Source organism: Cygnus atratus, chromosome 13 (assembly GCF_013377495.2).
Source record: "Cygnus atratus isolate AKBS03 ecotype Queensland, Australia chromosome 13, CAtr_DNAZoo_HiC_assembly, whole genome shotgun sequence".
In the NCBI taxonomy this organism is placed as follows: domain Eukaryota; kingdom Metazoa; phylum Chordata; class Aves; order Anseriformes; family Anatidae; genus Cygnus; species Cygnus atratus.
The window spans coordinates 2,535,233-2,547,504 of NC_066374.1; the positions used below are offsets into that span (position 1 = coordinate 2,535,233).

Genomic DNA, 12,272 nt, shown 5'->3' on the forward strand with positions numbered 1-12,272 from the left:
ATCTCACAGTACAGTAATTCTGAGGATGTCAAAGCACCAACCAAAACCTAACAAATTCATTTTCACTCTAGTACTCTTCATGGTAATATTCTTTTGACACAGAAAGGCCAAAAGCCATACAAATCTGTGGCAGAATCCAAAGCTTCTCTCTCTCACAGTGCCTCTACCACCCAGCCCTGATAGCTATGAATACCATTTTGCTCTTTCAAACCTTCAAGATGGCTCCCACATGCACAAAACATTAAACCCAAAAGATGTTCACAATTGTACCTAGCTATACTTCAGCAGTGGTAGACAACAATGACATGTGACATAACCCTCCTCACTGAGAATTAAATTTATTTCATTGCAGATACAAGACAGAAGATCATGTACATCCCTCAGTCTTCCTAAGGTAATTCATTTGGTGTTGGGGAGGATTTCTTCAGAACCTGGGGGCAAACAGAATTCTACTGTTTGCTTTTTTTCCCCAAATCATATAATTACCTTCAAATCCCTGTGGTCCTGGGGTACCCACAGGTCCTGGATCCCCAACGGTGCCAGGCGATCCAGGTAAGCCATCACGTCCTTTCAAACCAGATCTGCCTGGCAGACCTTTTGTACCTGAAATTAAACACAATTACTACTATCATTATTTCTTCATACTAACACCTTCAGTCCTACAACTACAATCACAAAGAGAAATATGTTATGAATATGTTGTCAGCGGCCATGCTGAGAGCTCACTCAAACAGCTGTAGTTACAAACCCTTACCTCCATACAGAGATTCTTCTGGGAAACAGATGGCTGTACATTTGAACAATTTCTGTAATGCCTGAGCATTAAGGGTATAACTAGATTTCCCAACGAGTTTCTCCCTTTGCACTGCTCCACAGTACCTGATCACCTTACCAACAGCATTAATAAAGGCTTTCTCAGATTTGACTCCCTGCACATTTAATTCACTTGAGAAACTGATGACAATAGTCAGGATCCAACACAGATCCATTCACTGTGGCAGGGATCAGGACAGCATTTAGGGGAAGGATTGATGCTCACTGAGGTTCCCTGTCTAAGAGTTTTCATGAATAAAGGAGAATATGAACCTTTTCAAATTGGATAAATGGCAGTGTTAAGAAAAGCATCACTGGCACTTGCTGAGCCCTAGGAGATTCCTGGTGCAGGACCCAGTAAAGCCATTTTGCCAAATGATACAAACTGCAGTGGTGCTGGCTGAAGTTCCCAGCACCTCTCCAGTTACAGTATTTTATTGACAATACAAATAATTCTCAGTGGTGCTTCACTTTCAGGACGACTCCACCTGCTAGTACCAAAGCTGGCATCACACCAGCTATACCACATGCTGCTGCTCCTAATTCTGGAAGCTTAATTCAAAAACTATCAAAGTGCAGGAAAATCATTTATCAAGCACATCCTAATACTAATAAAACATGACATTTGTATGTATTTTGCTGGAATTATTTTCATTACTAGAAAAACTTGTAAACCTTCCTAATGCATTGAGAAAGGAGTGTTGTTCTTCCAGAAGGCAGCATTTCAGTGATCTGACTGTGTTTTTACCTGGTTTTCCAACCGGGCCTTGGAACCCAGGATCTCCATCAAAGCCAGGCACACCATCAATCCCTGGCAGACCAGGTAAGCCTGCAGGGGCTGTGATTTCTTCTGGCTGTGGGGTTATACCTGGAGCCCCTGGTTGGCCAGGGAGACCTGCACACAGTGTAAATGACAATGTAAGTACTTCAGGAAAAGGTTCACAACTTTGATGATAATACTGACACAAAGGAGACATATTTTAAATTAAGGCTGCCTTAGTACACCAGCACTGGGTGTCCTTCTGAAAAGTGGTAAGTCAAGTTCTTTGTGATTTATTTCAATCTCTAAGAAGCCAAGAAGCCCCCAGACAAGCCTATTTCGGGAGCTCTGAAATTTTCCCCAACCCAAAGCTTTTGCAACAAAGTACAGCGTCCCAAATTCTCTGGCACTCACCTCGATGGCCCATTTCACCTTTCAGGCCAGGGTAACCAGGATCCCCTGGAGGCCCATCTTTACCTGGCATCCCCATTAGTCCAGGCTCACCTCTTACACCTGCAAAGATACACAGCTGAAGACCTCAGAGGCTAAACATGGGGTCCTGATTCTGACCCACAGCTGAAGCACGGAGGAACACACTAACGGCAGCAATGAGAACACCATTTCAGCTCTGAGACAGAGGGGACCATAACCCTTCAGGAGCTCTGTGCCCACTTTGATGTCCAGAATGGCTGCAGAGCCTCAAGACAAGAATTTCCACAGCTACATAATTACAGTTTATGGAAAGAACTCTTCCTCTTCCATGGGGTAACCCAGGGAAAGTGTTTGCGGAGCATACATCCACTCTATTTAGAATTCACCTCCATGCACAGCACAGAGCAATGGGGAGTTGCCAGCCTACGCAGACAGACAGCATACCAGCTTCTCCTGGCAATGGTTCTCCATCCTTTCCTGTCTTCTGAGCTGTGCAGTCCCTTTGAAACCTTGCTATTAGAGACCTTGTTTGCAGCTGTTCTCTGGTTTCCTTTGGTAGAGACCAAAGGGAGAGCAACACGCTTCCTGCCTTAGCTCAGAGCAAGATCCCTTAACTCCTGCAATCTTCTCAGCCTCTTTGGGAGACCTAAATCCACCACACTGTGCCTCTAAGCACACACATTGGTGCGATGGTCCTCTAGAAACAGCATCTCCAGTCTTTGCCTAGATAAGGGCAACGAAGCTGGTGAGGGGTCTGGAGAACAAGTCTTACGAGGAGCGGCTGAGGGAGCTGGGATTGTTCAGCCTGGAGAAGAGGAGGCTCAGGGGCGACCTTATTGCTCTCTACAGGTACCTCAAAAAAGGCTGTAGCGAGGTGTGGGTTGGTCTATTCTCCCACGTGCCTGCTGACAGGACGAGGGGGAATGGGCTAAAGTTGTGCCAGGGGAGGTTTAGGTTGGATATTAGGAAGAACTTCTTTACTGAAAGGGTTGTTAGACATTGGAATGGGCTGCCCAGGGAAGTGGTTGAGTCACCATCCCTGGAGGTCTTTAAAAGACGTTTAGATGTTGAGCTTAGTGATATGGGTTAGTGGTTTAGTGGAGGACTTGTTAGTGTTAGGTCAGAGGTTGGACTCGGTGATCTTGGAGGTCTCTTCCAACCTAGATGATTCTGTGATTCTATAAGAGAGAACCACACATGTGAATGGGTAGCTGTATCCAACAAACACAGCACAATTGCATGTGGGCATCATCTACCCAGAAAAAAAAAACACAAAACAGTAAGAAGATAAAAATAAATAAATCATGAGGGAGACACTGAATAGCACCTGGAGCTGGCCTCACTTTACTACTTTTACAGTCAGTAGGTAAAACCTGCATCGGCCAAAAGGAAAGAGGCAAACTCAGCTGAGCTCACATCTAAACGAGGATTTGTTTCAAAGCAGTCACACCACAATATAGCCATTCACTCTGTCAAGGTGATGGCTGCCAAACCACACCCAGACCCTTTTCAAGGCAAGATTACCTTTGAATCCAGACACTCCAGGGAGCCCGATTGGACCAGTGGGTCCCACGTCGCCCTTAATGCCTCGCAAGCCAAGCACACCAGGGAAACCTGGGTTGCCTGTGTCACCTTGGTCAGAAGCTGGGCCAGGGGGCCCTCGTGGTCCTGGAGGACCTGGAAGACCTAGAGACAACACAGGTAATTAGCACAGTCTCCTCTTGGGGCAAAGTAAATGCTGTTGCTAACCCTAAGAAGTCATTCTAAGGGACAGTCACTGTTTGTGTGTCTGTATTTCCAGGGTTGTCTTCCTCCCAAAGGAAAAGAACCAGGCCCTACTTGCTTATGTAAACATAGGTACCAGCAACCTTTAAATCTTTTAAATATTTTTAGACAAGGCTGTTAGGTGATGAACGTGCACCAATGCCATCATGACAAATCTTTGGAACTGTAGTTGCTGCTGACATTAGGACGTGCTCCCTATGTACTTCTGAGTAGCAGTGAAGCTTTGCTGCCTCCCATCTCACACAGAGTACTTCTAAACTTGTCTAGGAGCTTATTAGGTTACAGCTTTCTAGGAGCTTATACGTTACAGCTGTAGAAACCACAGTCTAATATGGAGCTGGTCTCCAAATGTAGACATAATGCGTTGGAGCAAAGCATCCATCTTACTGCCTGAGTCTGTCTTCAGTATAACAATAGGTGAAATGAATATGGAGCAGGGAGCTTTAATAATGGGCTACATCAAATCCAGATTCAACAGTAGGAATTGAAAACAGAGCTCTTTATTCTCAAACCCTGATCTAAAAAACAGATGATTAAGGTGACGCTACTCGAAGTCATTTATATCCCCCCAGACCCAGAGTTCTTCAAAGGAAGCATAAAGAAACAGAAATCCTCTTAGCTAGTTCACTCTCCATACCTGAACTCCCATCAAGTCCTGGATGGCCAGCATCCCCAGGCCTCCCACGTATATCAGAAGGAAGAGAAACTCCAGGAGTTCCTGGCAAGCCTGGCAGTCCCACAGGACCCGGGGGACCTAGAACAAGAAATACAAAGTGTGAGAGCGCATCCCCAGCTCTTCCATCACCTTCACTGACATGGTCAGAAGTAGTGGCTGAGCAGTATTCATACTGAGGAGAACAACAGACATCTCACTACCTGTAGGGAACGAAATACAATATACTCCTGTTCAGGGGAGGTACAGACACTGTAATAACCATGTAACCAACTGTTTCTCAACTGTATGGCCACATCACAGATTGAATATTTACCTGTCAAACTACTGCCTATTTCTGTGACCTTAGGAGTTCTCTTTGGTAATTCCTCTAACTGTGCAAACCCGCTAACCTGAGCTGCAACACATTCCAACAGGTTTCCAGAACATCAGTGTTTACCCATGTCTCCTGATGAGCCTTTTGGTCCCGGAAATCCTAGGGCACCTCTACCCAAGCCTGGAGAACCTTCTTCACCCTTCACACCTGGGAGACCTGCAGGGCCTTTCAGTCCAACTTCACTCAGACCTAATTAAAGATAGTTAAATAAAGTAAGAGAGCTTATTCAAACAATTTACTAGCAGTTAAATCATTACACAAGCAGACTTGCAATACAAAATTAACCATTTACCACCCTCTTTGCTGTTTTCAGTAGAGCAGCAGAAAGAGGTCTGGTGCCTGCTGTGCTACTCTGTGCAGAGCGAATTTAATCTGCAAGGTGCTGAGAGAGAAGCATAATACTGTTCTGGACTTCCCACAGGCTTTTGCATAAGGATGTGAAGAAGAATTTGCTCATGCTTCTTGAAAGGAGAATTTGCTCATGTACACACAATATTTTGATATTTTTTCTTCATACTATGATTAAATCCAGAACTGGGTAAAATGGAGCAATTTTGTGAGGAACGTTGCTCTCATGATAGACCAATGTAGGCATTTCTCCAGCTATGATGCTTCTACTACATTTCCTTTACCTGGCGTTCCAGGAGACCCTTTTGTGCCTGGCAAGCCATTCAGACCATTTAAACCCGGAAATCCATGAAACCCTGAAGAGACATTGAGAACACTTATGTAAGTGAGCAAATAAGCAAATAATTTAGTTAGGTAGAAATGCACAGATGCTTCATGGAGACTACAACAGGTGTGAGAAACATGACACGGGGGAACACAGAATGTAAAGCCTCCCTTCGCACGGGCCCCCTTCATGGAAACTCTTCCCACTGCTCTCTGTTTTTACCCTCAGTGAACCCCACCAGTGATCCAAATCCAGTGAGAGCCTCTCCCTTTCCGAACACTCCTCTGCTCATTTCTAGCAGCTGGTGCCTGCACTAGCATTGCCAAGAAATGAGCTGATTTCCCACACACAGCTGGCCCACACATAGTGTGCTGCCTGCCTGCTGTGATACACTTGGATGAAACCCTCGTTTTCTGACCCAATTTCTGCCCCCTGAGTGCAGGCTCCAGATATACCTTTGGGTCCTGCTGTTCCACGAGCTCCAGGGAATCCGACAGATCCCGGCTGCCCTGGAGGCCCTGGTTGCCCAGGGATTCCTCTCAGCCCAGCATTTCCAGGAATTCCTAAAAACAAGCAGCAAAACGTTCTTGCATCACACATTCAGGCCAAATCAGCTCACAACTCCATATTACAGCTTCTGATCCTGCACTTAACTCATAAGATGGGTGAATAAACTATTTACATAAAGAAAAAACAGGTTCAAATCTCTTTTCACCACCACTACTAGCGTAGCATTTATCCAACTATTTATTTGATAGTTGCTTTTTTTTTTTAAAAATCAGAAAGAAATTGCATTCTTTATCACCCACCAAGTGACAGACTGGAATAGTATGCACACTGAATAACTAAATTGATTACATGAGTTTTCAGGTAAAATATTCCAACAACTTCCACTGTTCTTTCAAATTGATATCTTGATAACAATGTGAGAGCATACCTGCTAGTTACACCACTAACCAAAGACACTTTTAGCCATCCTTCTGGGTAGGTTTGGGTCTAGAGAGGGAATGGACTCAAGCGTTGCAATGGAAGACTTTAAACAAGACCTTCTTGTTTAAGCCTCAGCTGAGACGGGCCAACCAGGGCTAAGGAAACAACAAGGTGAGGTTGTTCCAATCACGCAACGAACTGCTGAACTTGGGTGCCTTGTGCAGTACCTGCTGGTCCTTCTTGGCCAACATCCCCTGGGCCACCTTTGAGTCCATTCACTCCAGTGCTTCCTGGGTAGCCTGGTTCACCCTTGAGCCCTTCTCTCCCTCTCTCCCCTGAAATGATAAAAGCATACAGCACAAGTTAAACTGGAGGTAGGCCTGAAGAGAAAGAGAACCATGTTAGACTGCCGCTGCAGCACTTGTGTCTGCTCAACCATTGTCTGGGCTCTGGACCAGACTCCCTGGATGGCAAACACCAGCCCAAGTTCCCAAGTTCCTACTCAGGAAGTGAAGTGGGACCCAGCATTAGAATTGGGCTGGTTTTTTTGTTTTGTTTCCTTTTTTTTTTTTTATTAATTATCATCCATTTGTGGCCCACTTGTATTAGACTCCTCAAATCTCATTTAGAGGACAAGACTGAAGTGTTTGGATTTACAGATCACATACAGCCCCAGACTGGGCAATGTTATCCAATTTAATTTCCAGAATTTTGTACTCTTGAAGTGAACCATCAAGGGCTACTTCACCTGGGAAGCCCGGGCCCCCTCGCCCTCCTTTCACTCCAGCACTGCCAGGAACGCCAAGAGACTCTCCCTGGTCACCTGGAAAAGGAAGAGGAGGTGAGGAAGCCATTCTGTAAATGAGTGTGGGGAGCAGCTCTCAGGGCTGCTCAATAGCCATGTTTATGAAAATAAACCTTGCTTATACTGCAAATTCAGGAGGTAAACAAAGACAACAGTAAATGATGTACCTGAGGTGTTTGAAAATGTTTATAAACACCAATGGAAGCAAATACACTCTGGGCATGTTCAGACAAACATTTATGGGCAATTTCACAACACCCTACCCTTTATGTCACAAGCTGATCAGAGAGGGTGCCTCTTGTATTGTCCAACATGCTTTGTACAGTGCTGTGGCCAAGATTTCAAAGGATCATAAAGTTTTAAGGCATTTGGCTTGGAACTGATCTCATCTGAATGAATGACAGTACAGGGGGACTTCTGAGCCAGTCACTGGAGAGCAACGGACACTTCTAGAACACTGCCCATTCATTTTAGCCATGAATCTTAGGACTGCATGTACTGAAAGACCATGTAAACTGTGAAAGATTTCTTACCCTTTGGACCAGGGAGGCCAATAGGTCCTGGGAATCCAATAGGTCCTGTGATACCATCTGAACCCTGAAATAAAAGCCCAAAGCTAGCCTCTGCTTTTTATTCTTGCTCTTTCAACTTTGGGTCATGGGGGATAACAGACTGCAAAGATGTAGGAAGAGATGTTATCCAAAGTGTCATTCATCAGTACGAGCCAAACCCCGAGTTTTGTGAAGAAAAATCCTGCCAGCTTCTGGACAGCTGTTTTGCTACAGAAGTACCAATTAGAACAAAGGATTTTCCCAAGAGCTCTTTTAGAAAATGAAGATACTTAAGAAGATATTTACCCTCTCTCCTGGCATTCCTGGAAATCCTATGATGCCACGTGCACCCTTCTGTCCTGGCAGCCCAGGCTGTCCAGATGGACCAGGGAAGCCTGGCTCACCATGAAAACCTCTCTCTCTGTTTGCTGACCCAGCAGGTCCAGGGAGACCTGGCTGTCCACTGCTTCCTGGGATTCCTTTATCACCTGAGTTTATATAAAAGAGTATAAATCCATTTCAAAATACAAACATTCGGTTTATTTAGCCAACTGAGCTGTTACCCAAAGCTCTCCTTAGAGAGGAGAAAGGGATGAGATAAGATCTGCAGAACAGAGCCTCAAAGGAAAACTGTTTTCTCAAAATTCAAAGCTGCCATATGCAAATCTTGCTGAAATGTGAATGGCAGAACAGAAGATAGTAATACTGCAGGCTCTGTCAAAAGGGAAGGCTATGATCCCCCAGGAGTAAGCAGTTTCTGAAGAACTGGTACCGGCAACTAGCAACAATGTTGTGACATACCTCTAGGTCCTGGGAATCCTCCAAGTCCAGCTAATCCAGGATCTCCTTTGTCTCCTTTGAATTGCAGTGCCTGTTCTGGAGGCCCAAGAACAGGAAGACCAGGTGGACCTACATCGCCTCTGTCACCTGAAGAAACAAAAAATCAGATTATTCTGCAATAAAATTGCCTAACATAGAAAGGGTATAACATTAGAAAGTGGCAGACAGTAACAGAACTTCAATTCCAACTTCGGCAACCAGACCAAAGAATTTCACAAGAACAGAACACAGCATCCAGAAGAAAACATTAAATATATGCAGACATCTCCAAGAGGCCTCCCCAAAGTCCCTCTGCTGCACAGCCAGCAGAGCCTTTTAACTGTTTCTCACCTTTTTGACCTTGCAGTCCCAGAACTCCAGGGCTTCCTTTTCCTCCAGTTGCACCAGGAGCTCCTTTAAACCCATTCACCCCAGGGACACCAGGCAGGCCTGGCATGCCAGGGAAACCAAGCAGGCCAGAAGATCCCTTCTCGCCTGTATAGAAAAGTTGACAAATAGAGAAAATTAGTCTCTTCTGGTATGCTGCATACCCACCTAGCTGGCAGGTGGAAGCAGGATGGGTCTGGCCAGTAAAATGTGATGGTGTAAGCACAGCAGGGCCACTTCTCTCATGGGTCTCCACTCATGATACTTCAGTTTGGCTTTGAGAGCTTTACCTTGCTTCCACTGGAGGGCAAAGCCCAATCAATTTCCAAGAGAGCAACCTGCAGTTACACACCTGTATTTCCCTCCACCTAAAATAACGCTTCGTTAATAACCAATTACTGTATTTGTGCTTAGTGGCCATACAGATGGTAAAGCTTTACTTCCCATTGGGATTGTGCTTCATGTGCTCCCTCCTATGATATTTCCCTTACTTCATGATTTCATTCACTGTTCCTCATTTCTTCAATTTTCTTGTCTTTCTTACATGATTCTTTGTCCTTAGGGGCCAACATCCTTAAGCTGGACCTCCTCATGACTATAATTTGATAATTAAATCCATCATACATAATTCACAACTCAGCAGGAAAACAAATGCATTCCAACAGTAATTGAGAAATCATTTTCTTCTGATGAGGATGGCTTAAAATCAATGCTAACAAGGTTACTTTTTGTTGGGCACAGCAATCTCAGACTGTCCCCCTGTTGGAACACATACCTTTTGGCCCAGAGAAACCTGGACGTCCGTCGTGACCAACCGGCCCAGGTGGCCCCAAGAATCCTCTTTCCCCAGGAGATCCTGGAGCACCATCAAGACCTGGGAAGCCTTTCATTCCAGCAGGGCCTTGAGGACCTACATCCCCAGTCAATCCTTTGACTCCAGGAAGTCCTGAATCAATACAAGAAAGAACTCTATGTCACACAAACACTGGGGCAGTTTAGTTGACAGCTTTCCAAACTCTTTAAACATAGCATTGTTCTAATATGACAAATGGACCTTAAGGCACATGCAGCCTACTAGAAGGCATAAAGTTTAGAACTGCAAAAGCATTAGTCATCTAATAATAAAATACCTATGAAGAGGGTTACTGCCTACATCACTACACCACTGGCAAGAGTGAAACCCCTTATGATGTATCCATTTTTGTCTCCTTTACCAGATACTAAAGTGTAGAGCATCAGTCTTACCTTCACCGTCAATGCAGCCAAACCAGGATGGGGAGCATCATTAATGCCAGATTCTGCTACCTACCCCATCCTTTGGGTGAACCAGAGATCAATTGGAGAGTTTTTGTTTTTGTTTTTTTTTTTTTACAAGTTTCTTTTCCACCTTGGTAGTTAAAGTGTTACTTCTCAAAAGCAAATTGCTTGCTAAGGGAACAAGTTTTTGATTGTGTTGTCATAAAACCAACATCGTATACACTCAGTTTTGCCTCTAAATGTTTCAGAATGTTTCTAGTTGAAGCTTTGCAATGGTTTACAACTTTAAATAAAGGCTGAAACCACTGAAAACAGAATGCTTAGATCCAAAATAAGGAAGAGAAGAAAAAATCAAGTGATTCCAAAAAACGGCATTTGCAGCAGTTGCACCCAGTATATGAGCTTCATTGTACCCAGGACAAACATTTTAAGTTACAACCCAGTATTTTTTATTTTTATTTTTAGCAGAAGAAAAAATGGCTGCTTCACTTAAAAAGACAAAGAAAATGCACACTTATATGTTGTGCATATTAAGGATTTCCTTATAAGTTTCAGGCTTTGTTACCATCTGAGCATTCTCACTACAATGGTTCTTTGCCTTCTGGCTTGATTAGCAATAATAAGGGGTATCACCTATAGTCAATGCAATTCTTGTAGCATTAAAAGCTAGGTTGTTAGTCCATGAGCTTTTATGCTACACTGCATTTTCTCACCTTGACAGCCTATGTGAAGAACCCATAACCAAACAGTGTGACATCAGAAATGGGGAGTTGATGATAAATGGAAAAGAAACATGGTGAAGGAAAAAACAGATAAAATATGTAAACAGAAAGAACAAGGATAAAAAGAAATTAATGATTCAGAGAATACAGCTGAAATATCTTAGTAATTTGGAGTTTATCATCCTAACAATGGAAGGTTTTTAAAAACAGTTGAAGGAAACAGTCATGTATGGCATACAGTCCATAAAAGTAAAATAATAGGGAAGTGAAAGTCATGTTAGCATTCAAATAAAAAACTTCAATATTATAATTTTCATCTAGAATGAGGTTAGTGCTTTCATTCATTTGTTGCCACCATGTTCCAGCACTGTCATTGTGCATGTCAGAACAGAATTACAAAACAAACCATTATCTGCTAATTCCCAGGTGCCTCTTTGCTTGATTCTTAAGTCTTGTATTTACTGTTATCATGAAACTCTCTAGACAGTGCAGCTTGAGAGATACTGTTGTACTCGAGTATTTTTTCCCTGTAAAGCGAATGGAAATAAATTTCTTTTCTGCCCTCAGTGTAGAAGATAAAAGTGCTTCTTCTAACAAAGCCAACAATTTTCCAATCTATCAAAATCATGTCTCAAACAACCCCAAACATTAGAAATTAATCATCATGAAAATAGGAAATGAAGATACAGCCAGACTGTAAATGCAGAGCTGTTAAAAATATCAAGATACTTTCTCCTATCTTTCTGCTGTATTTCTTACAGCTTTGGGGCACCATTTCTAGGCAGATAGATTCCAGCAGTCAGAGGCAAAAGACTCAAATTCTGCACTCAGTTACCCCTGAGCAGGGGTAGGAGCTCACTCCCAGCAAATGCCATGCTTCTCCCACACTTCCTCAACATTGCAACGCACAGCTACTTGTCGTCATTTGAAGACATTACGTACCTGGAGCTCCTGCCAGGCCAACCAATCCCAACGGTCCTGGTTTCCCCTTAATGCCAAAAGGACCTCCAGGGCCAGGAGGTCCTCGCAACCCAGGGACACCGGAATAGCCTGGATTACCCAGTTCGCCTTTAATACCTAGGAAGCCTGGTCTCCCATCCAGCCCTGGGAACAGAGAGATGGGAGGTTACAGAACTAATAAAATAAAATGAAAAAATGAGTTGTACTATTCAATAATAATTCAATGAAAAAGTGAGTTGTAATAAAAGTCTGTAAATTGCATTAGATTCTAAGAGAAAACCACCAAATCCCCACCTGCAGGCAGCTTAGAAGATTGCTGACAGAGTATC

General features: G+C 43.7%; 1 protein-coding gene across 1 annotated transcript in view; it reads right to left on the minus strand.

The window, feature by feature from the left end:
* COL4A6 (collagen type IV alpha 6 chain) overlaps positions 1-12,272 on the minus strand; it is a 126,201-nt gene that overhangs the window by 1,789 nt on the left and 112,140 nt on the right. The window contains exons 27-43 of the mRNA XM_035541355.1: positions 11,926-12,087; positions 10,975-10,983; positions 9,780-9,950; positions 8,969-9,112; positions 8,600-8,725; positions 8,105-8,286; positions 7,781-7,844; positions 7,191-7,265; positions 6,670-6,777; positions 5,968-6,075; positions 5,472-5,543; positions 4,903-5,028; positions 4,428-4,544; positions 3,530-3,691; positions 1,988-2,086; positions 1,562-1,708; positions 487-603 (exon numbers count right to left, since the gene is read on the minus strand). Of these exons, the coding sequence (XP_035397248.1) occupies positions 487-603; positions 1,562-1,708; positions 1,988-2,086; positions 3,530-3,691; positions 4,428-4,544; positions 4,903-5,028; positions 5,472-5,543; positions 5,968-6,075; positions 6,670-6,777; positions 7,191-7,265; positions 7,781-7,844; positions 8,105-8,286; positions 8,600-8,725; positions 8,969-9,112; positions 9,780-9,950; positions 10,975-10,983; positions 11,926-12,087 (1,989 nt within the window). The remainder of the gene's footprint in view (positions 1-486; positions 604-1,561; positions 1,709-1,987; positions 2,087-3,529; positions 3,692-4,427; positions 4,545-4,902; positions 5,029-5,471; positions 5,544-5,967; positions 6,076-6,669; positions 6,778-7,190; positions 7,266-7,780; positions 7,845-8,104; positions 8,287-8,599; positions 8,726-8,968; positions 9,113-9,779; positions 9,951-10,974; positions 10,984-11,925; positions 12,088-12,272) is intronic.